Here is a 24,130-nt window from a genome sequence, read left to right on the forward strand (position 1 = left end):
AATTGGTCTGAATAAGCCAAATTTTTTTCTGACGTTCTCTGTGTTTAAGTGGTTTAAGTGTAACACATGTTAAACCTCATCCCGTTAATGTTACATTGTGTTTTTAACAAAAAGAATCCTGTTTGTTAAACTGTTAATAATATATGCAGAAGAGTTACGAAATAAACTGAGACAAACTCAAACATGGCTGTTGTCTGTTTGCATTTTATTGTTCTGACTTTTTATATTTCAAACACTGTCAACAAAGTGTCACCAGGGTTTTATATTTACTTGTTAATAAAACACATAAATTCAGGGTTATTTAATTTAGTAGATTTAAAACTTGATTTGGTCAAAAGGACCGTTTTCAAACCGGGTCTCAAAGTTAGAAAATAAAGCAGAACTTACATGCCGGATCTCAGATGACATTGCACTGATGCGAATCTGTGGTGATGGATCAACAGAGAATTATATATAATAATGGGTTTATTGTGAAAAATAATACTGAAACTGCCCATGATAAATATTGAAATCGGACTCAGCAACGAAATAAATATTTACCATGTCAGATTGGATCCACTAGATGGTGTCATTGGCTGGTTTTCAGTTGCTCTGAGGCCTCATACTGTGTGTGAGTCAGACACGGAGGCTAAAATGATTGAATTGCAACAATAAACGTATTAAGACAACATTAGAGAGGGTTTAGAGTTTTATTTACAGGTTGAATCTGATTGGGAGTCCACCATACTTACACATGCATAGAGGTTTAATCTGTCCTTAATGTCCTGAACATGACGGGTTGTTGTGTATCAGGGGCCCACAGGTTATAGTTGAAGATATGCCTCAAACCTCAGAATCATGTTGTATAAGATATAAATGTGTATGAAACAGACTGTTCTATATTTGCTAGGATATAAGATTTGCTCCTGTGCGAAAGGCACTGTGTCCCTCTGTGTTGCCGTAGGGCGTGTTCTTCTGTTCTTTTGAAGTGGAGTTTATTAAAAAGGGCAGCGCTCGCTGCTGACTGTTACATCGACGATCGTCCCGTTTATTATTTTATAAATTTAAGTAAGTACAAAGCTAAGCGGGCCCAGGACGCTCGGTGACAATAATATCAATATGATGAGATAAAACACACCGTGAAGTGATGATTCACAAGGGAAACATGTGTCCATAATGCTGAATGCGCCCACTGGGGCTTCTTGAAGACGTCACAGCACGTTTTCTGTATTCATATCTTTACCTTTACTAGTTGGATAAGCTAAAACACACGGGCACACACATCACCCCCCTTCTGGCATCATTTCACTTCCGCATTCAGTTACTCATTGACGTGGCGAACGGATCAACCAATTGCAGAGTAGAGACAGCGCAGCCTGATTTGCATTCACTGAGTTCAAAGCTGGCCCGCGCACGACGGTCTGTACGCATTTTGCAGAGAGAAGCGAACTAGTGAACATGCCTGACCCAGGAAAATCAAGTGCACCCAAGAAGGGCTCCAAGAAAGCCGCATCTAAGACCGCCGGCAAGAAGGACAGGAAGAGGAGAAGGCCCAGGAAGGAGAGCTACAGCATCTACGTGTACAAGGTGATGAAGCAGGTCCACCCTGACACCGGTATCTCCTCAAAGGCCATGGGCATCATGAACTCCTTTGTGAACGACATCTTTGAGCGCATCGCTGGAGAGGCTTCACGTCTGGCTCATTACAACAAGCGCTCCACCATCACCTCCAGGGAGATCCAGACCGCCGTCCGCCTGCTGCTGCCCGGTGAGCTGGCCAAGCACGCCGTGTCCGAGGGCACCAAGGCCGTGACCAAGTACACCAGCTCCAAGTAAACAGCTCTGCTGTCTTACCTACAACCCAACGGCTCTTTTAAGAGCCACCCACATAAACTCAAAGTGCAATCCTTCGATTCGATAGATTTCACTCGTGATTATCTGTCTAACTAATGAAAATATTGATGGAGAAATTATGTATCAAAGGAGAACTTCGCTGAAAGGGTGCCGTGTCATCCTGAAGTGCACGCTTTCCTCGTTTGTTTTATTTAGGGGACTTGATAAAACATCATTACCCAATAAATGTTTATTTTATAAAGTATACACAACAATAACAGCTCCTGCTTAATCTCAAAAGTCCCCCACTAAAAGGGCCTGTAGATACAAGACGAAACATGCACCGGTAGAACAAGAAAACCTGTAAGAACACTTACAAAGAGATGATCCACGTCCCAGTTTTCCCGACGCTGTTTATGCTGATTTCAAGTTCATTTAAGAGAAAACATTTTTTAAAGATTTTTTAATATGCTGCTTTTACTTGAAATGTCACCGTAGTTCTCAAGTGTACAAAATGCATGCAGTGTGTGTATAATGAGTCATATAATGGCAGTTATGTCTAGGTTCAGGTGCTGTTAGTTTTCTGTAGGTAATGTGTGGCACCATCTGAATAAGTGAGGCCTGAAAAACCCCGAATATACAAATTACTACCACAAAAATATTTGTGTTTCAATAATGATCCATATAGCCAATTGATCAGAAGACTTTCGTCTGTCGAGGTTATTGTTTTATTTCATCCTGAAAAGACAAATACAACATGGAGACAATTAGGCCTAAAATCCTCCCTGATACAGACACATGTCCACATTTAGGGTCACAAATAGAAGAAGTGTTCATGGAACAAACTTTACTGGTGAGATCTAAATCAATTATCTATTAATTGATTATGACCTCAAATAACAATGTCAACGTGTTGGTATCAGAAAATATAGAATAAAGTAAAGAAATGGCTCATTAGGCAGAGTAGCACTCAGAGCAGCTGTTTTCATGAAACAGTTGAAGACTTACTTTGAAAATGGCGGCTGTTTTAAGATGTGTGGTGTGAAACAGCAGCTGCTCATGAACTATGATAAAGAACTTCCCCCCTCAGCGTTACAGTGTTTTGAGCTATGTTAGCTGTAATTTATTTTACAACACAAATAGTCCAAGGTTTCTTTCCGTACTTGTTGACATCACATCATGGGATAAGTGTGACACACACAGAGAGCAAATTGTAAAGTTTCCATCATAAAATCAATGTTAACAAAACTGTTATCTTTTAATGCTACCCAGTGTCAATGTGTGCATCTCTGTCTGATGTCCAGTGTTCTCACTTTCATTTTTAGGTACGTTTAGTTTGGAAAATCAGTGAGATTGTGAAGAGCCACATGTACACACAATTATCACAATAAATAAAGGCTCTCTATAAAAACACTTCAATCATATCAGTGGAGGTCCATGAGGTGCATAACAATGTAAAGTAATAAAATGTAGAGAAGAAGCGAACAGTTGTTTTTCCTTTTGTGTGGGCGGGACTTAAAGCTCCATGTTGAAAAATCCCGCCCAGCAGGACGTAAGCTGTTTTCAAACAGGTCCGCAGAGAATCTTGAAATACGGACGTCCCACTCGGGCACGGCATCAGTTTAGTCTTCGTAAGAAACCTGAACAGACAAAATGAGTGGACGCGGAAAGGGAGGAAAAGGACTCGGCAAAGGAGGCGCCAAGCGTCACCGTAAAGTTCTCCGTGATAACATCCAGGGCATCACCAAGCCCGCCATCCGCCGTCTGGCTCGCCGTGGCGGAGTGAAGCGTATCTCCGGCCTGATCTACGAGGAGACACGCGGTGTGCTTAAGGTGTTCCTGGAGAACGTGATCCGTGATGCCGTCACCTACACCGAGCACGCCAAGAGGAAGACCGTGACAGCCATGGACGTGGTGTACGCCCTGAAGAGACAGGGCCGCACTCTGTACGGCTTCGGAGGTTAAACCGCATCCTATCTGACCTGACAACAACCCAACGGCTCTTTTAAGAGCCACCCACTCACCTCGAAGAGAAATGTCCTGTATTGCTGCTGCTATCATTTATTGTATGCTGCAACTGTTAATATGACTTAAGAATTGCACTCATTAAAGCCCTCTTAAACAAGCCCCCAACAGCCCCATGTAATGAAATTGTATACATTTAATTTAGTTTTATTCAGATGTTCAGTCAGACGGCACAGGTTATTCACACTACGTATGTTTTAGGACAACTAACGCAATGATGGAGGGTTAGGGTTAATCCCTCAAGAAGGGAACAGGTAAGAGGTAACCAACCCGATTCTGGGGTGATGAACAAAAGCCTTAAACCTATTACGGCCAAGTGTAACAAGTAAATCATGGCTTATATATTTACGTAAAGTAAGTTACGGAAGTCCAAATTCCCAGTATCAAAGCAATTTTCAAAGTAGTTTTCCGTAGAGGCCATACTTCATCATCCAATCCACTTTATGTAAAGCACTTGTGTTCTTACACAAATAAAGTTAATATTGTGTAGAACCTACGTGCTGCAGGGAATAAAAAAGTGATTATACGGGCTGTTCACTTAGTTTCTCTGGTTCTTAATCAGTTTTGTGTAGGTGGTTTAGCATGATGCAAGCCAATGCAATGATGAGGAAAGATACAGAGTAGAGTTGAGGAAAAAGTGCTGTTTAGAGGCTGTGTGGCGTTTAAACGTCTGATTTTCTACAGAGTACATTGTTGTATATTTAATGTAGCTCCTCCAAGTAGTAGACATGAGGCCAGAGGTCATGGTTAAAGAACTGGGTTTATTTCAAGTACCAACCCGTGAGAAGTGAGTTTAAAGAGATCTTTCGCGCTGTTCTTACAGGGTGTGTTAATCAAAAGTGTCCGTTCTGAAACTAGGTCGGCGGTAATTAGTTCCGCCTCTATGAATGTTTGCATTACATGTAGGAACCAAACACCGGGAGGATAATAACATAGCCGAAGTGGGGCAGTTAAATGGAAGGATAGCAGCTCTTAGACTGAGATAGGTGGCTCTTAAAAGAGCCGTTTTGTGTGTTGTATTGAGGTGAGTTTAAGCTCTCTCTCCACGGATGCGGCGGGCCAGCTGGATGTCTTTGGGCATGATGGTGACCCTCTTGGCGTGGATGGCGCACAGGTTGGTGTCCTCGAACAGGCCGACCAGGTAAGCCTCGCTGGACTCCTGCAGAGCCATGACGGCGGAGCTCTGGAAGCGCAGGTCGGTCTTGAAGTCCTGAGCGATCTCACGGACCAGGCGCTGGAAGGGCAGCTTGCGGATCAGCAGCTCGGTGGATTTCTGGTAACGGCGGATCTCTCGGAGAGCCACGGTGCCGGGCCTGTAACGGTGGGGCTTCTTCACACCGCCGGTGGCCGGGGCGCTCTTACGGGCGGCCTTGGTGGCCAGCTGCTTTCTGGGGGCCTTTCCTCCGGTAGACTTACGGGCGGTCTGCTTGGTTCTTGCCATTTTTCAGAAGTTTCTGCTTTCCTTTACTCAAGGGAAGTTGTGCCTCACTGGCAGCAGAGTCTGCGCTATATAGCCGGAGCGGGAGCGCGGGGGACTCTGATTGGTTTAATGTGTCCACGTGATGCAGCAGCTCAGCAGGAAAGCTAGTAGAGACACTCAGAACAAACTTGCTGTGGTCAGTCAAACTATTAATATGTGTTTATTAGATTTTAAAATTAGTTTAAACTTTTATGTCTATAAATCTAAAAATCATTTTTGCTCATTCAACTTTTCAACAGGCTTTTATGTAAATTATCTATTATAGTTTCCTTTAATCTGATCGTTATTTTATATTATATATAATATATTATTATTGTTTAACTTTAAAAATGAACACGCTTTTGATTCTTAGTACTAATAGTTAATATCAACGGGCGTGTTCATCAGATACATACATATCTACATAAACAACATATAAAAAGTATAATACGCATAATTAGACTTACCATGACCTGGATGACTGACAGCTTTCACAGACATGTCAGGCTGTTCTAACATGTATTGTATCTGTATTTTCAAATATTTAGTGGTTACTACTTTACTCATAAACATGTTTCAGCGGTCCCCAAACGGCGGACCGCGGTCCAGGTCCGGACCCAACTGGCGTCGTCTCCGGACCCGGACCTATTTACAGTTTTGACAAGCGCATCTATTTTAACCTGCGCAGCGTTTTGTCTTTGCGGTAGTGATTTGGGGGTCCAAGAAAATCGCAGACCAATGCATTCGTTGTAAATCATCACACGTGACGCTACTCAGCCAATCAAATCTGTCACTCAGATCGCGACGGACCCAGTGGGTGTGTGAGAACACAGATACAGACTGAAGAGCCAGCCGACAGCAGAGTCACAGAGACACAGTGGGAGAAAATAAGTGAGTTAGGGAAAAGTAGACATGGCGTGCTCTAAAATGAGAGCAGTAGAGAAAACCGATCTTTTAAAACTGGACAGACTCGTACATGTTCCGTGACTGTGGCGATTATTAAACGCGGACATTGTCTGACACTGTAACTCCGTTTGTCTCTGTTAACAGAGACTCCAGGCTGCAGTTTAGTTCAAACACTTGATTGATAAACCTGAGAGTTACACAGAGCTACAGGCTTCATCATCATGACTAGTGTTCCTCTTATTTCCGCAGTTCTGCTCTTATATGTACCGGTATGTGCCCTCTCTCTCCCTCGCTCTCGCTCTCTCCAGCAGTCTGTCAGTGTACAGGGTTAGGGTTAGTTTAGTGCGTTTAAATGTTATTATGTCATTGCCTGTTTTCAAACTCATCATGACTCATCATGAGAAAAAGTCTAATGCAACTGCTTTTCGGCAAAACATAAAAATAAATTTGGCAGACATGAAATACATTATAAAGTGAATCCCCCTGTTATGGTCAAATGTTGATGATCCTGTCAGGAGGCAGAGAGATAGCAGCTTAAGTGAAGAGGTAAAGCTGTCTCTCTCTTTCATTTGATTTCTGCATGGACAACATTATACTACCTGTAGTACCAGACAGATATTATTTGTTTTCATTTACAAATAAAGACACTTCCATCACAAACTGGGGCATAAAATAAACCAAAAATACAGGAAATAAAGGTTTTAACACTCAAAGACCCCCCAACATACAAACACACACTATATTTCCTTACCAATATTCATGATTATTATTGTTAAATTATGAGAGCTCTGTGTAAAAGTGTTGTTGTAAAAACTATTTGACAGACATTCAGAATGTATAAATGTCCTGAATCATAACGCAGGTCAGACATGATGATGTTCCGGACCTTTGCTTCAGAAAAAACATCTCTAACTGGACCTCTTTCAAGTTTCATTGAGTACCCCTGTTTTATATGGACGTAATTAAATATTGCAGTTAATTTCTATAACTTTGTAATATTACTGCAGCTGTCCAGAGCAGTAAAGGCTTGAACTGAGGTGTATCTGCACATGAACAAGCTGTGAGGACTGTATGGTACATTAACACCTCTACCTCATTGTAATGTTTGTTTACGTGTCAGATACATGTTAGTTTTATACTTTTACTTGAGTTTACTTTTCAGATACGTTTATATTCAGATGTATGTTAGTTTATATTTTAGATTAATATCGTTGAGGTTATTATTTATTATTCCCGTTAGAATTTCTGGATACATATATTCCTTTCTTTCTTCTAGTGTGAGGGTTATTATTTTTTTTACTGTGTAATTATTTTCTCCTGTGCTGTAGTCGCTTTGATAACCTGCTGCTGTAAGGCCAACATTTCCCAGTTTGGGATCAATAAAGTCCATCCATCCATCCATCCATCTATATGCCAAGCAAACATCCCCTGTCATGTTGGAGTTAAATCAAATATGTTGAAGATACATAAACTACAAAGGATGAATATGTTTGAATAAACGTATTAATTGTAATGCATGTAACATCTCAGGAAACATGCTGGTTTCCTAAAAGATTCAATGTGGCATACTACACTAATTATGCCTTAGATTAAGGATTGCAGTGTAATGCAGAATATTATGCACATGTGTACAAGTTAAATGGTCAAATACTGGAGTCAAAAGTAATGACTTCTGTACTCTTTATAATATGCAGGGACATCATGTACAGCTGCAGTTAGTGCACTCATGTTTTTTTTTTACTACATTAAAAGCCTTAAACTTTATATCCACTTAAACCTGTATCAGTCCAGGCCCTGAAGTCAATATTCTGTTTTATTAATTGTCTTATTCATATGTACTGTGTAACACTTTAACACTGGTTTTAATACATACTTATAAAGTATATAAGCATCAGGTTAACATACTTACCCTGCTAGACTGCCCTCATCGTAATATTTGTACCCCCTCATACAGTGTCTGCTGAGTACTGAGGTGGCGGCTGTTACCTTCTAGAAGTGGCGGTGGGAGCGACTTCTGCCATCGAGCTGGATATTCAGCTCTCTTGAGTAGATTGACGTGAGTAATGTTGAATTCCCAACAAGCAGTGGAACTTAAGCATGTTTCATATGAGCCATAGAATATAATGAAAAAGGAAGATGGCCTCTTAGAGACACACTGAAAAACGCATAGCAAATAAATTATAAAGCTGTGCATTAAAAAAAGGTTTATTAATATGCTACTTTAGCTGACGTTACACTACATGATTACAACACTACATAGTCAAGATGCATTGTTCTTGTTCTCTTGTGACTTCTAGCTACAGGAATCATATGATCCTTATTTTTTTACACATTTTTTTAATGGAGATAATGATTCAAACTTTTATGGTGAATATTTATATACGTTTTAACTTAAAATGACTAACGTATGTAGAGAAACTCCTTTGTTATCAGCTTGACCCCGTTTAACATTGAAGTACTTAACTCCAGCTGAACACACAGGACGTGTCCACATGAGCAGCGTGCTATAGAGCAGTTGTTTTTTTACAATTCGGGGGGGAAAAAATAGGATAAATTGTAAATGAAATTTGCATTCGCTTCAGCAGTTTTATATCGTCGTAATTGTAGGTAAATTATAAAACAGGTTATAAAATATGATCAACAGGGACAGTGCATCAGCGAGCCTCTGAGCTCACTTCAGAGTGTGTTTGCAGGTATCAAACTAACTTCTGTTAAATACAAGATTAACCGCGAAATATGCCGTTTCTTACTTTTAATCTGTAAACAAACATCTCTTCTTATAATGTGGCTGGTTTAAGTGGTGTTCTAAAGTATTTTTAAGCATTTAGGGGAGAAATTACAAGGAAAAGTCCTGGCGCAGAACCTCACACGGCACTAGTTTGGGAAGGTTTAAAGTCTTCCCAATCAAAATACAAAAATCTTTAACGCTTTATGTGACTTACATATGAAGAGAAACGTGTCCGCTTTCAGCTCAATCAATTTGTACACTTTAACACTGTTTCTATTTGCGTATTTTATGCCTTTATTGGTGGAGAGAAAACACAAGTGGCACGGCATTCCTGCTACTCTGCTGAGCAGCAGGCTGGGTTGAGTCTCTACAGTTCTCATGGTGTGTTTAAGTTCCACTCCTTGTTGGGACTTCAGCATTACTCACGTCGATCTACTCGAGAGAACTCAATACCCAGCATGATGGCAGAAGTCGCTCCCGCCGCCGCCGCTCCCGCCGCACCGGCTGACCCAGCCAAACCAGCCAAGCCAGCAAAGAAGAAGCCCGCCAAGGCCGCAAAGAAGCCTGGGAAGAGCACCAGCGAACTTGTTATGCAGGCCATGCGCGAATGCAAGGATCGTAAAGGCATGTCTTACATCGCTCTGAGGAGGTATCTGTTCAACCAAGGCTTTGACAACGCGGGTCAGGTCAAACGCACTGTTAAAAGCTTGGTGGCGAAAAACGAACTTGTGCAGACAAAGGGAAGCGGCGCTACTGGGTCTTTCAAGGCAGCTAAGAAAGTTGCTGAGAAGCCCAAAGCCGCTGCGAAGAAGGCCGCCGTCAAGACTAAGAAGCCGGCAGTGAAGAAACCCGCCCCTGCTAAGAAGGCAACACCCGCCAAGAAGACAACATCAGTCAAGTCTACACCCAAGAAGGCGACGAAAACAAGCAAGAAAGTGTCCGTCAAGAAGGCCACCAAGAGCGCAAAGAAGGCAGCTTCTCCCAAGAAGAAGGCCGCTCCTCCCAAGAAGAAGGCAGTCACTCCCAAGAAAGCACCGAAGAAGGCTACGAAACCAAAAGCTGCTCCCAAGAAGACCGCAAAGAAACCAGCAAAGAAGTAAACTTCTACAACTTCAGCAAACAAAAGGCTCTTTTAAGAGCCACCCACATCGTATGTGAGGAGCAAATTCCCCATGTTACTTACTATTTCTTACAAGATTGTGTGTTGAATATCTTTATGACAGAAATCATTATACGTCAATACTCAGCAGACACTATATGAGGGGGTACGAATATTACGATGAGGGCAGTCTGGCAGGGTAAGTATGTTAGCCTGATGCTTATAACCTTCATAAGTATGTATTAAAACCACTGTGCTACACAGTACATATGAATAAGACAATTAATAAAACAGAATATTGACTTCAGGGCCTGGACTGATACAGGTTTAAGTGGATATGAAGGTTAAGGCTTTTAATGTAGTAAAAGAAAAAAAGGTAAATTACCATAAATACTATTACAGTCTTTCACGAAGTTGCAGCCCAAAATCAATTTTTAATTTTTATAGAAATTAAATGCAACAATTACGTTCTTATGAAACATATTTAAGAATATATTAGTAGTAAATAATCGGAAATACGGCCCCACGTTTATATTAACTCATTAGTACGATAAGCAAATGCGTGTTAGTAAAACAATAACAAAAAATAAAACACATAATACACAAATGCGTGGTGGCTTAAACATCGCAAAAGATCAGATTAAAGTAAACTAAAAGATAATTTACATAAAAGCCTGTTGATTTTTTTTTTTTTTTTTTACTTCAGCAAACAGAAGGCTCTTTTGTATAAAAAACAACACGTGATTTTATGACTTTTTTTAATCCACCCAATATTTTTTGGTTACTGTTGTGATGTTTCTAGATTAACGATTTAGATCACATAAGACTCTTATTTGGAAATTCCACGCTCTAAGGCGGAAGTATGGTAATCGAGTCAATGATGTGACGTAATGTTTATACCGTTTCTGATTGGGCTATTACAATGCAGCTGTAACCAACCAATGAACGACCACATAGTTGATATATAAACGAGACTTGTCACAGTTACTGTTTCACCTGTCTTTTGAAGAGTTTATCAGTCACCTGGTGTCGCTAACAACCATCTTTGAAAATGTCTGGACGTGGGAAGGGTGTAGGAAAAGTTAAAGCCAAGGCTAAGAGCCGTTCCTCCCGTGCCGGGCTCCAGTTCCCTGTTGGCCGTGTCCACAGGCTGTTGAGGAAGGGAAACTATGCCCAACGTGTCGGCGCCGGAGCTCCCGTTTACCTGGCGGCTGTGCTCGAGTACCTGACTGCTGAGATCCTGGAGCTGGCTGGAAACGCCGCACGTGACAACAAGAAGACCCGTATCATTCCCCGTCACCTGCAGCTGGCTGTCCGTAACGACGAGGAGCTGAACAAACTCCTGCGCAAAGTCACCATCTCTCAGGGAGGTGTTCTGCCGAACATCCAGGCTGTCCTGCTGCCCAAGAAGACCGAGAAGGTGAAGGCAAAGAACTAAATATTCACCACAGCGGCTCTTTTAAGAGCCACACACAAGTCCGCAAAGGAGCAGTTATTATATCAAACATGTAGATGGTCAGGGTACAGCACCTTACACCAGTTGGATTTAATCTGGTGAACAATTGGTTAATTTCTACACATACACACTGTATGTTCACTTTTACCTCCGTTTATAGTATCACATTACTTTCAATACAGCATGATGTTCATTGAGTAAATAACGCTCCCTTTTACAGCCAGAAAGCCCATAACGCAGCCGAGGATTTAGGGCGGGGCTACCTGTGATTGGTAAGTGGCAACAGGGAGACATAAAACAGCCTGTTTGACACTGGATGTAATTAATCCTAAGAGGGGAACATACTGTATAATCAAATATCAATTTATGGCCACTGTAGGTTCCACAATGTTTCATTACCTGGCTTATTGTTTTGTCCTTCCATATCTGCCACATAATGAACTGAACTTTTGGGTTTTAAATCAGAATTAGTGTTGGGAATTCTTATGGCTCCGTTCCTTTTGCGACTGTGACAACACTACAGAGTGGTCAGACTCACGAACATGCCTACACTACATTGTCCAGTGTCAACACACGCATATTTAAAATTCTGTGCTTTTAAAATGAAACCAATAATAATGTAGGAGTAATTAAGCAACGTCAGTGATTTGCCAATAATTTACGACACAACACTGTATGACTACAGAGTTGGCAAAGGGTTATAAAGTTGCTCACCGTCACCACTATGTTATTGTGACATGATTCCCGTGACCTCGTATAGCGGAGTTGCATGTCTGCCATGTTTATGGCAGACAGTGAAATTTGGGCACAACTATAAAAAGAACAGATCTCGCCTACGACTTGTTTCCTGTCGTTCGCACCAAAGAGCCGTTCAAAAGAATCTGATCGTTCACAAACATCACAACATTAATCAGAATCATTCTTATTGGCCAAGTCTGTTGGCACCAAGCGGCAACCTCCGGTGTTGAAAAATGAAGCCAATGCGGAAGTTCCTCGAGTGGCCACTTGAGGCTGGCTCCAGAAAACAAGAAATAACATTACAGCAGCCTGGTACAAAAAACGGCTTTGTAATAAATAGCTAATTTTATTGTTCAAGATAACTGTACGGAGGGTGTTTTTTTTTTGTTTATAACACATATAATTATACCCTTATGCCCTCCTCGGGCATTTTTGTACATTTTTCTCTACTTTTTTTTTTGATTTGGCGATCATTTTGGCTGTGTTACAGCTTTTGGCATGAATTTTTGCAGGAACTTTTCTTTTTAGCTAAATTTTTGAAATCCAATGTCTTTTACTCTTACATGTCTTTTATACTCTCGTGATGCATTTTGCACCCTCTGGACACCTTCGTGGCAAAAATGTACACGCACAAAAAACCTCTACAAAATCATCATACATCAATATTTGTTTCTGATTTTTTTCTTCAAATTTTAACCCTTTAAATGCCAGTTTAATTATTTGAATTATTAATTATTTATTTAAAAAAAACACAAAGTGAATTATTTTCCATATTATAAATAGTAGGGAGATGGGGCTTTGGCGGTGATTAGAGTCTTGGATATGTCAAAGATTAGCAACGAAATTGATTTGATTGCATTAGTATTTTTCATGTAGTATCAGATACTCCCTCTGGACACCTTCGTGGCAAAAATGTAAAGGTACAAAAAACTGCTATAAAATCATCATACATCAATATTTTTTTCTGATTTTTTTTTTTCATAAATCACTTAAACAACTTCAGACCTGCTCAAAACTACCAAACATGCAATCATTTTCAGAATTTTAACCCTTTAAATGCCAGTTTAATTATTTGAATTATTAATATTTATTACAAAAAAACCACAAAAAGTTAATTATTTTCCATATAATAAACTTTTTGTGGTTTTTAACACAAATACACACACACAAACACACACACACACACACACACACACACACACACACACACACACACACAAATCATTCTCGGGGCCCCCTGATAGTCACACGGCTCCATAATATAACTGGCAAAAATACAAGCATTTCATGCATCGGCCTACAATGGGAAAAGGGTTGAATATGGTGGAATATAGTAAAAATGTCAAATATCACTACTTATCTTCTAAATGAAATGCTGACATTACAGAATGCATGGTTTTATACTGTAATGGCAGCGAGATTAAAAAATGTGGTTTTAATGGAAGTCAATGAGGCACTTTTGGCCACGAAGGTGTCCAGAGGGAGTATCTGATACTACATGAAAAATACTAATGCAATCAAATCAATTTCGTTGCTAATCTTTGACATATCCAAGACTCTAATCACCACCAAAGCCCCATCTCCCTACTATTTATAATATGGAAAATAATTCACTTTTTGTGTTTTTTTTGTAGTAAATATTAATAATTCAACTAATTAAACTGGCATTTAAAGGGTTAAAATTCTGAAAATGATTGCATGTTTGGTAGTTTTGAGCAGGTCTGAAGTTGTTTAAGTGATTTATGAAAAAAAAATCTGAAAAAAATATTGATGTATGATGATTTTATAGAGGTTTTTCTGTGCATGTACATTTTTGCCACGAAGGTGTCCAAAGGGTAGTAAATTTGAGGAGGGCATAAGGGTTAAGCCTTAAATCATAGGGGCCGGATCACTTGATTGACAGGTGGATCCTGCTGGCTGTCTGCTAGACGTCAACACAGACACAGACACTGAGCTTAACTTCACCTGTTTGTGTTGTTGGAGACTTTGGGGGATTTTTTCATTCAAAGTTTGGACAAATAATCTCTCTGTGGGATTTATGGAACTTTATGGCCGTGCAAGAAGTCTGAGCTCCAGCTTTTCAGTGAGTTAAGTGTTATTGTATTGACATATTTTTTAGCACTAAGTAGCAGGCATACTGTGCTCGCTATAGCTGCTTGTTAGCCTGTGCAGTGTTTATCAAACATTTATTTAATCGTCGGCCAGTAAATAGGAGTCAGGAGTTTAAGAGATTACAGCGGACTGCAATGATGAGAAGATCGGTGATTTTAAGTTTCCCGTTACGTGTCGGCTCGCCGCTCTCTCACCGGGCACGCGAGCAGCGAGTCCGCTACTTCTTTAGTCTGATAACTAAACACCTGCAGTCAGTCACCGACAGAATCTCCTCCTGGCAAACTAGCTCATATATTATTTACACAGTCTATGAATAATAACCGCTAGGTACGCTGAGGAGCATATAGCCTAGCTTCATAGCCGTAGCTGGCTGATTCATGCGGCCCGCCCATAGTCCTCAGCCATAGGCTGTAGCTCGGTCGCGCTCCGCCTCTTTGCCTGCCTCTGGATTAGCCGGCTCTGGCATTTCCAATATGGCGACCCCCAGCGGCGGCGCAATTCGGGCTTCAAGACGCTGCTTCAGAAACCAACGGGTGACGTCACTGAGACTACGTCCATTATTTATAGTCTATGGTTGGCACATACAAAACATTTGACGAACATTTTTCTTAACTCTCAATGCACAGACACACAACTTGACATACTACACTTAAAAGTTTAGACAAGGTAACACAGACACTAAAAACTAAGCTACTATATACAGACCTATGGATACAAATATATATTAAAAAGCATCAATATATATATAAGAATGTATATATTCTTATAGGACAGGAGACAATAGTGCAATTAACAGTGCAAAGGTGAGATGGATGTTGTTATGAATCAGCTTGTTAGGGGTTGATGGTTGCAGTGTTTCAGTATACAGAATGTGGACTGACACTGACTGAGGTAACTGTTGATCAGAGACAGCCCGGGGTCAAGCTGTTCCTGTGTCTGGATGTTTTGGTTTGGTTGTTCGGTGACAGATCCAAACCAAACGGTGATAAACTGCAGTGTACTGACCCCTGGTGGCTTTTCACCCCCACAGCAGCCCTTAAAACTCACTCACTAAAATCACTTCTCATTATATTTGAGTAATTATTGATTAATCTGCCTTTTTTTTAAGTAAGTACTGCATACATTAGTGTGTCATTCTGCAATATATGAGTAATGTAACCTAACAATAATAACTGACTACGGGATTTTATCAATCTGTAACAAATGAGGAGCATACGATCTAAATGTGTTGTATGAACTATCATAACAACATTCAAATGGCTGGGCCCTCACTGTTGATCAGCACCAACTCATCTGATTGTACAGAGCAATTAAACTCTATTTAAAAAGCATTCCAAAGCAAATTCCACCATCGTCGGTCAAATTGTTAAAGTGTGGCTTTTATTTTGAAAGATGTTTTTAAACAGGAAAGGGCGTTAGCTCCCAGACTCCAGCGTAAAAAGAGGGGGAGGGGGGATTGGCGGGCTGAGCTCGTGCCGTCCTTCTTCACTTACGTCCGCAAACAGACTTCAAATATGGACGTTCCTCAGTGAGTGTTACCAGTTTAGTCTTCGTAAGAAACCTGAACAGACAAAATGAGTGGACGCGGCAAGGGAGGAAAAGGACTCGGCAAAGGAGGCGCCAAGCGTCACCGTAAAGTTCTCCGTGATAACATCCAGGGCATCACCAAACCCGCCATCCGCCGTCTGGCTCGCCGTGGCGGAGTGAAGCGTATCTCCGGCCTGATCTATGAGGAGACTCGCGGTGTGCTTAAGGTGTTCCTGGAGAACGTGATCCGTGATGCCGTCACCTACACCGAGCACGCCAAGAGGAAGACCGTGACAGCCATGGACGTGGTGTACGCTCTGAAGAGACAGGGCCGCACTCTGTACGGCTTCGGAGGTTAAATCACAATCTGATCTCAAAACAACGGCTCTTTTAAGAGCCACCCACAATATCTACAGCGCTTACTTTCCAATAATGAAGCCGTTGTTTGTGTTCCTACCGTAAACTCAGTATGCAGTGTAAACAAATACAAAATTGGTGTGTGCTTTAAAAAGGTTTATGACCTTGTTCTGATGCAGTCTTGTGAAAATATAACGTCCGAAAGTGTTTCTAGAAGATGGATCAGAACCCAGTTTACGTCACTAAATTATTAGGTGCGTTTTTAACATTTGAAGTGACCCCTTCACGGTGAAGTTTAGGTCTACAGAGACTCTGACTGTAAATCAAAAAGTTAACTAACACGAAATCTCTTGAGTGAGAACTGAATCTAGATTTGGAGCTGATGTAAGAAGACTAGTAGTGCCATAATTTTGACATCACCAGTTCTTTGCAACACACTGAAAAGTATTGTGAATACTGTGTATATGAAAAATATCGTTACGAACAGGGGTGTGTTTTTTACTTTTTGTTTTTTGCACAGTACAAACTATTTTAAGATAATAAAAAGTCTCAATATTTGGTTCAGTGTGATATGATGATATTGATAACAGATCATATTGTCAGTTTAGTCAGAACAGCCCAGGTTATCAGAGCACTCATTAAGGATCATATCATCAATGTATTCATCACAGATCAGATTGTCCAAGTACACGGTCATTACTGTCCATGTTTTCAGAAGTATTCATCACAGACCGGAAAGTCTGGAGGATAATCAAACATAAAAAAAAACCTGGAATGAAAATGAAAAAGGGGAAAGAAGAAATGACAAATATACTGTATATATTTTATTGTGTGAGTAGCGTCATGGCTGGGCTCCATCTCTTAATGAATTTGAGTTTATGAAACCTCAGTAAGTGTGTTATTTCCTACAGTATATGTCCCATAGTTTTTGTATCCATAAGTCACATGTAGGTGGGGCGTAATACATTTAACCGCCGTTGTAAACAGAATTTGGAGCAGGCCGAAGTAACGTTGACTCCTACCATCTGTACCAACAGGTTACATTCCTAACAGGGAGAATCATGGATCCTGTGGGATGTCATTATGCATGATTTCCCCTACAGCTTTAAATACAGATAACTTGTCAGTTTCGGGCATGGCCAGAGTGTATGCACATAGCTGCTCACCTGAGCCCCACAGTCCCTCCAGCAATTGCTAGAAGCCGAGTGGTTCATTTTAGCTGTCATGTGTGGTGTTCTAAAAAACCTGGTGATAATCTTCCACCTGTATTCTCTCCATGTATTTGAGCATGTAACTAGGTGTGACTCCGAGCATATCTCCTGCATCAGTTCAGTCTCTCATCTTTCATTTTACATGTTGAATTGTTTGGGTCCATACGTAACAACACATGATGTAATCAGGACATGGCTTTATCTTTAACGTTCTCTGACTGGACATTTTCACAGAACCTTTCCATTTCAGTAGGGTTTCTTAAGGTAGCTTCAGTCCACTCACTCATTTAAGTTTCTTTTACTGATATATCTAGGAATGATCCTTTCGAGTGTCTCTTTGCAATGATATTTCTCAATGCTCAGCCGTCATGTCTCTGTACACTCACTAACCCATGCCATCATTGCTTTTAGCTGAGCTGCCCAAAAGTAGCACCTTAAACTTGACAAGCTCAACCCTCCACCAGACTTGAGCTGTGGTGTTTTGAGTCTAATGCGCAGCCATTTTTTCTTGGTACATGAATCTTGATAGTCGGTCCAGTTGATTGACTATATTTCTTAGGATCTTAACAGGCAGCATCTCAATCAGATAAAACATTCATGCCTACACTCTCAATTTGTTCTGTTAGAGATATGGGGAGAGGCGTCCAGCTTCAGGTCATTCTTAACCCTTTGAATTATGTTGTTGTTAGGAGTGAGCGATATATATTCAAGAGACTTAATCCCCCCTATAGGCCATTTAAACCCACTTTGAGACTTGAATAATTGTGTGATTCCCCCCCTATGTCCAAGGCCTCCGTTTTGTCTACATTCACTGTGTACCCTGTAACAGCCAAACTGATCTATAATCTTTTTCAAATGAGGTATTGTTGCCGTGGCGTCCGACAGATAAAGCAGGACATTATCGGCATAGAGAGTTGATTCATGCTCCTCTCTGATCGCAATCCTCTTTATGTTCCTATCGTCTGTGATTAGCTGAGCTAAAGGTTCAATGCAGGTTGCAAACAGCTGGGGTGAAAGTGAGCATCCCTGTCTACAGCCCCGCTCCAGAGTGAAGGATTCTGATCCAGATCCACTTACTCTAACGGAGGCCTGCGGGTTTGAATATCGTGTGTTGATCTATGTGAGAAAGCTATGCCCAAAATTTAAACGTTGTAATGTCTGAAATAAGAATAGCCAGGATACGTGATCAAACTCTTTCTGGACGTCTAAAGGCAGGAGCATAACCCCCCCTCCCTCTGTCTGTGAAATTATATTGAGGAGTCTCCGAATGTTGTCTCCATAGTAACCAGTTATAAAACCAGTCTGATCTGGGTGTATCACAATGGATAGATAGATAAATATATAGATAGATATACAGATAGACAGACAGCTGTACCGTCTCATGACCAGGGAGACTAAAGAGTTCCTGAGTGTATCTGTGGAGCAGGACTGGGTAAGCATGATTTCCGGTTATGGATACGGGGGCGGGGTTTTGTCATTATTTGTATCACTCAGCTGGGTTGCGGGAGCAGAACAAAAGAGGGTTAGTGGGTTGAGTATTTTCTGTTGACCGTCATCGTTTTAGTTATAGTAGTTTTCATGTTATTTTATTGCCTTTTTGTTTCAGAACTTTATTCGTCTTTTGTTTAATAAAAGGTAAAATTGGATTTGGACTTTGGATTTTCTTTTGGAACGATGCGCCTCACAGTTACAACCCGCTCTTAGGCTTTAACCGTCATTTTACCACCTTAGTCGCTACAATCTCCTTAAATGTGTTGGAAAAATTGATAAATAAAGCCATCAGGGCCTGCGCTTCTATTATTCTCAAGTGTTGCTTCCCCAAATTCCCTTATCACTATGGGATTGTCCAATTCTTCACCCATTGTATCAGTTAACTCTGTTATGAGATCCCACACGCCGGCGTGTTTCACAGCAGAACAGCTTCTTGTGTTGGTCTAAAGCAAATGTTCACAGATATGGAAAGTTCAATGACTGTAGTGTTAGTGTTAGTTACGTCTCCTCTCGCCGTTCCTCCTCTACTCTGCTACTCGGGAACAGAACGCTGAAGGAGCCCCATTTGTCAACAGAGCTGTCAATCATGAGGCCACACCCCCTTTTTATAGCATCAAATAACTCATTAAAAGTAAACTTATTTGACGTGTATTTTGATTTTATAGTTTGACTCATGTCCCATCTGTTAACATGGAGGAGGCGGGCTTTATGAGCTATACTGCAGCCAGTCAGCAGGGGGCGATAGAGAGGGTTTGGCTCCACTTACAGGGAACTGTCATGTCGGCCATCTTTTTATACAGTCTGTAGCTGACACATAGAGACAAACAACGTTTTCACGCTGACACACATGCCTACTGGCAACCCTAATCCTAATGAGCATGTCTGTGGACTGTGGGAGGCAGCCGAGCCCCAGAGGGAACCCACGCATGCACTTTGAGAGTATGCAAACACAGAAAGGCCCACGTCATTGGAACCAGGGTTCGATCTTGGAACCTTTTAGCTGTGGGGCAACAGTCCTAACCATTGCACCACCATGCAGCCTCACTTAAACATCTAGTCTTTCATAGGTCTTAACATAGTCCAAAAATGTCTTATCCAAGTGAAAATGTCCAACTCTAATGCAGACTGTGAACATGTTGACCAGGAAACGGTTCCATTACCTTAAAATAACAAATGTCTCCGTGTTTTGTTAGTAAATGTATCTTGCTTACAACAGAAGACAGAACTAAAAATGAAACACAAAGGTTTGTTTAATTCATTTTAAAATCATCTGTAGCTTCACAAACGAGATAAAGTTCTCTCCTCTGCAGCATGAGGAAGTTAAAGTGACCTCCATTCAGTTGAACCAGCCAAAGAACAAGAAGCACACTCCCTGTAGCATTAAGAAACTTCCGCATAGTTACTCCATGAAGCGCTGGGAATCAACCAATGGCAGAGCGGGAACAGCACACCCTTATTTGCATATAGTTGATTTTAAAAATCCCGGCGCACGGCAATTGTCACATCATCGTCAGCCAACGACGAGAACGACTTAACCATGCCTGAAGCAGGAAAAGCAAGTGCACCCAAGAAGGGCTCCAAGAAAGCCGCGTCTAAGACCGCCGGCAAGAAGGACAGGAAGAGGAGAAAGACCAGGAAGGAGAGCTACGGCATCTATGTGTACAAGGTGATGAAGCAGGTCCACCCTGATACCGGTATCTCCTCAAAGGCTATGGGCATCATGAACTCTTTCGTGAACGACATCTTTGAGCGCATCGCTGGAGAGGCTTCACGTCTGGCTCACTACAACAAGCGCTCCACCATCACCTCCAGGGAGATCCAGACCGCCGTCCGCCTGCTGCTACCCGGTGAGCTGGCCAAGCACGCCGTGTCCGAGGGCACCAAGGCCGTGACCAAGTACACCAGCTCCAAGTAAACAGCTCTGCTGTCTTACCTACAACCCAACGGCTCTTTTAAGAGCCACCCACATGAATTTGAAGACATTAATTCCAAGTTATTTGCACTTCCCTTGTTTTAAACGTGTGTGGAAATATAGTCTGATGTGTAAAGCTGTATAAATGGATAATATGAGGGATTAAATCTAGCGCCAGTTTGCTCCCACAATATTTACTGTATTACCAATTAGGGTAATTTAGAGAGCGTTAAGGGTCGGGGTTGAATTTTAAGGAAATGTGCCTACAAAAAGAATGAAGTACCGATTTCAGCTGCATTTACAGGACAATTTCTGACAGCACCTCAAACCGGAAAAGACACCAGGGCCTGAAAAGCTAAAAACAGCCGCGACATTATAAAGTAGAAAGTGTAAAATTAGTTTTCAAATGAACTCGGAGTTCTGTAAAACTGCAAATATAGCTGCATGTACGGAAGTTTTTAAAAATATTAAAATTAAATAAAACCATTTTCTACTACTTTCAACCCACTCATGTACTCTGTGTACTTAAGTCAATATTGCTCATTGAACATACCAGTTTCTATTAGAACTATATATTGTATATTATTGTATATCAGATCATGAATTAGTTTTTAACTAAAAAAGAAAACTGCACAATCCACTGTAGATATGCAAAGGAGAATTTACAGCGTAAAGAGTTTTTATTTATTTATTCATACAGTCTGTGGTTATTTCACAACAGTGAGATTTGTTTATATCATTTCTTCTTTTTTTCTCTTTCTATGTAGGTATCAAACAAACGGTCATTAATATTCTACTTTTCCCCCTAAATACTTAACTCACTAAACAAGACTGTTGAAATCCGCCCCTAGGGCGGGAAGTTTGAATTTTAAAATCTCTCTAATCCAATTGACGCTCTGCATGATCACGTGACTGTCTTAGCCCAATCAGCGTTGACAGCGCTCTGGCGTTGGCTATAAGAAACGGCCTCTGCTGTGAATAAGTCATTGCATTCATTTCCCAGATAGGAGAATAGCTACGTAAAACTAACGATGGCAAGAACCAAGCAGACCGCCCGTAAGTCTACCGGAGGAAAGGCTCCCAGGAAGCAGCTGGCCACCAAGGCTGCCCGTAAGAGCGCCCCGGCCACCGGCGGTGTGAAGAAGCCCCACCGTTACAGGCCCGGCACCGTGGCTCTCCGAGAGATCCGCCGTTACCAGAAATCCACCGAGCTGCTGATCCGCAAGCTGCCCTTCCAGCGCCTGGTCCGTGAGATCGCTCAGGACTTCAAGACCGACCTGCGCTTCCAGAGCTCCGCTGTCATGGCTCTGCAGGAGTCCAGCGAGGCTTACCTGGTCGGCCTGTTCGAGGACACCAACCTGTGCGCCATCCACGCCAAGAGGGTCACCATCATGCCCAAAGACATCCAGCTGGCCCGCCGCATCCGTGGAGAGAGAGCTTAAACTCACCTCAATACAACACACAAAACGGCTCTTTTAAGAGCCACCTATCTCAGTCTAAGAGCTGCTATCCTTCCATTTAACTGCCCCACTTCGGCTATGTTATTATCCTCCCGGTGTTTGGTTCCTACATGTAATGCAAACATCCATGGAGGCGGAACTAATTGCTGCCGACCTAGTTTCCGAACGGACACTTTAAACACACCCTGCAAGAACAGCGCGAAAAGATCTTGGAGAAAGATCTCTTTAAACTCACTTCTCACGGGTTGGTACTTGAAATAAACCCCGTTCTTTAACCATGACCTCTGGCCTCATGTCTACTACTTGGAGGAGCTACATTAAATATACAACAATGTACTCTGTAGAAAATCAGACGTTTAAACGCCACACAGCCTCTAAACAGCACTTTTTCCTCAACTCTACTCTGTATCTTTCCTCATCATTGCATTGGCTTGCATCATGCTAAACCACCTACACAAAACTGATTAAGAACCAGAGAAACTAAGTGAACAGCCCGTACAATCACTTTTTTTATTCCCTGCAGCACGTAGGTTCTACACAATATTGATAACTTTATTTGTATAGCACCTTTCACACACAAAATGCAGCTCAAAGTGCTTTACAGTGTGGTATTAAAACACAAGTGCTTTACATAAAGTGTATTGGATGATGAAGTATGGCCTCCGCGGAAACATTTACTAAAGACATTACTTTGATACTGGGAATTTGGACTTCCGTCACTTACTTTACGTAAATATATAAGCCATGATTTACTTGTTACACTTGGCCGTAATAGGTTTAAGGCTTTTGTTCATCACCCCAGAATCGGGTTGGTTACCTCTTACCTGTTCCCTTCTTGAGGGATTAACCCTAACCCTCCATCATTGCGTTAGTTGTCCTAAAAGAACCCAACACACGTAGTGTGAATAACCTGTGCAGTCTGACTGAACATCTGAATTAAATTAAATTAAATGTATACAATTTCATTACATGGAGCTGTTGGGGGCTTGTTTAAGAGGGCTTTAATGAGTGCAATTCTTAAGTCATATTAACAGTTGCAGCATACAATAAATGATAGCAGCAGCAATACAGGACATTTCTCTTCGAGGTGAGTGGGTGGCTCTTAAAAGAGCCGTTGGGTTGTTGTCAGGTCAGATAGGATGCGGTTTAACCTCCGAAGCCGTACAGAGTGCGGCCCTGTCTCTTCAGGGCGTACACCACGTCCATGGCTGTCACGGTCTTCCTCTTGGCGTGCTCGGTGTAGGTGACGGCATCACGGATCACGTTCTCCAGGAACACCTTAAGCACACCGCGTGTCTCCTCGTAGATCAGGCCGGAGATACGCTTCACTCCGCCACGGCGAGCCAGACGGCGGATGGCGGGCTTGGTGATGCCCTGGATGTTATCACGGAGAACTTTACGGTGACGCTTGGCGCCTCCTTTGCCGAGTCCTTTTCCTCCCTTTCCGCGTCCACTCATTATGTCTGTTCAGGTTTCTAACGAAGACTAAACTGGTAACAATCACTGAGGAACGTCCTTATTTAAAGTCTGTTTGCGGACGTAAGTGAAGAATATCAGCACGAGCTCAGCCCGCCATTTTTTCCTCTTCCACTCTTCAGACTGGAGAACGTAAGTCAACCGGTTTAGAAAAAAATTCCTTCAAAATAAAAGCACTATATATTGACAGTAGCATTGCATAGGCCTTTTTCGTCTGTACATATTACTAACCAGACGATTGTTTTCAACAATAGTCAATGGTGTGGCCAAAGTGTATTGTTTCCATCTTCTTTGGATAAGCAATTACTTTGACCTTTTTTAATTTCTGTACCATACTTTGGAGTTGTGTATTTGGATATTG

General features: G+C 41.6%; 9 protein-coding genes across 9 annotated transcripts; 7 read left to right on the forward strand and 2 right to left on the reverse strand.

Moving 5' to 3' along the window:
* Positions 1 to 1,427: 1,427 nt before the first annotated feature.
* LOC138599381 (histone H2B-like) lies at positions 1,428 to 2,287 on the forward strand. Its single transcript, XM_069671029.1, has one exon. It carries the CDS (start codon positions 1,438 to 1,440, stop codon positions 1,813 to 1,815), a length of 378 nt encoding a protein of 125 aa, XP_069527130.1. The 5' UTR covers positions 1,428 to 1,437; the 3' UTR covers positions 1,816 to 2,287.
* Positions 2,288 to 3,423: 1,136 nt separating this feature from the next.
* Positions 3,424 to 3,871, forward strand: LOC138599696 (histone H4). Its single transcript, XM_069671451.1, has one exon. It carries the CDS (start codon positions 3,466 to 3,468, stop codon positions 3,775 to 3,777), a length of 312 nt encoding a protein of 103 aa, XP_069527552.1. The 5' UTR covers positions 3,424 to 3,465; the 3' UTR covers positions 3,778 to 3,871.
* Positions 3,872 to 4,856: 985 nt separating this feature from the next.
* Positions 4,857 to 5,278, reverse strand: LOC138599664 (histone H3). The gene has a single exon (XM_069671418.1). The coding sequence runs from the start codon at positions 5,276 to 5,278 to the stop codon at positions 4,868 to 4,870; it is 411 nt and encodes a 136-aa protein (XP_069527519.1). The 3' UTR covers positions 4,857 to 4,867.
* Positions 5,279 to 9,373: 4,095 nt separating this feature from the next.
* Positions 9,374 to 10,030, forward strand: LOC138599677 (histone H1-like). The gene has a single exon (XM_069671433.1). It carries the CDS (start codon positions 9,389 to 9,391, stop codon positions 10,028 to 10,030), a length of 642 nt encoding a protein of 213 aa, XP_069527534.1. The 5' UTR covers positions 9,374 to 9,388.
* Positions 10,031 to 11,080: 1,050 nt separating this feature from the next.
* On the forward strand, positions 11,081 to 11,467 carry LOC138599613 (histone H2A.J-like). The gene has a single exon (XM_069671358.1). It carries the CDS (start codon positions 11,081 to 11,083, stop codon positions 11,465 to 11,467), a length of 387 nt encoding a protein of 128 aa, XP_069527459.1.
* Positions 11,468 to 15,890: 4,423 nt separating this feature from the next.
* LOC138599725 (histone H4) lies at positions 15,891 to 16,221 on the forward strand. The gene has a single exon (XM_069671480.1). The coding sequence runs from the start codon at positions 15,910 to 15,912 to the stop codon at positions 16,219 to 16,221; it is 312 nt and encodes a 103-aa protein (XP_069527581.1). The 5' UTR covers positions 15,891 to 15,909.
* Positions 16,222 to 20,445: 4,224 nt separating this feature from the next.
* Positions 20,446 to 21,340, forward strand: LOC138599390 (histone H2B 1/2-like). Its single transcript, XM_069671045.1, has one exon. It carries the CDS (start codon positions 20,459 to 20,461, stop codon positions 20,834 to 20,836), a length of 378 nt encoding a protein of 125 aa, XP_069527146.1. The 5' UTR covers positions 20,446 to 20,458; the 3' UTR covers positions 20,837 to 21,340.
* Positions 21,341 to 21,864: 524 nt separating this feature from the next.
* Positions 21,865 to 22,286, forward strand: LOC138599480 (histone H3). Its single transcript, XM_069671176.1, has one exon. It carries the CDS (start codon positions 21,865 to 21,867, stop codon positions 22,273 to 22,275), a length of 411 nt encoding a protein of 136 aa, XP_069527277.1. The 3' UTR covers positions 22,276 to 22,286.
* A 1,059-nt stretch (positions 22,287 to 23,345) lies between these two features.
* Positions 23,346 to 23,831, reverse strand: LOC138599481 (histone H4). Its single transcript, XM_069671177.1, has one exon. The coding sequence runs from the start codon at positions 23,749 to 23,751 to the stop codon at positions 23,440 to 23,442; it is 312 nt and encodes a 103-aa protein (XP_069527278.1). The 5' UTR covers positions 23,752 to 23,831; the 3' UTR covers positions 23,346 to 23,439.
* Positions 23,832 to 24,130: the final 299 nt, after the last annotated feature.

The sequence above is a fragment of the Semicossyphus pulcher genome, unplaced genomic scaffold, assembly GCF_022749685.1.
Source record: "Semicossyphus pulcher isolate SPU_LCO1_2020_fin unplaced genomic scaffold, fSemPul1.0.p SCAF_20, whole genome shotgun sequence".
Lineage (NCBI taxonomy): Eukaryota > Metazoa > Chordata > Actinopteri > Labriformes > Labridae > Semicossyphus > Semicossyphus pulcher.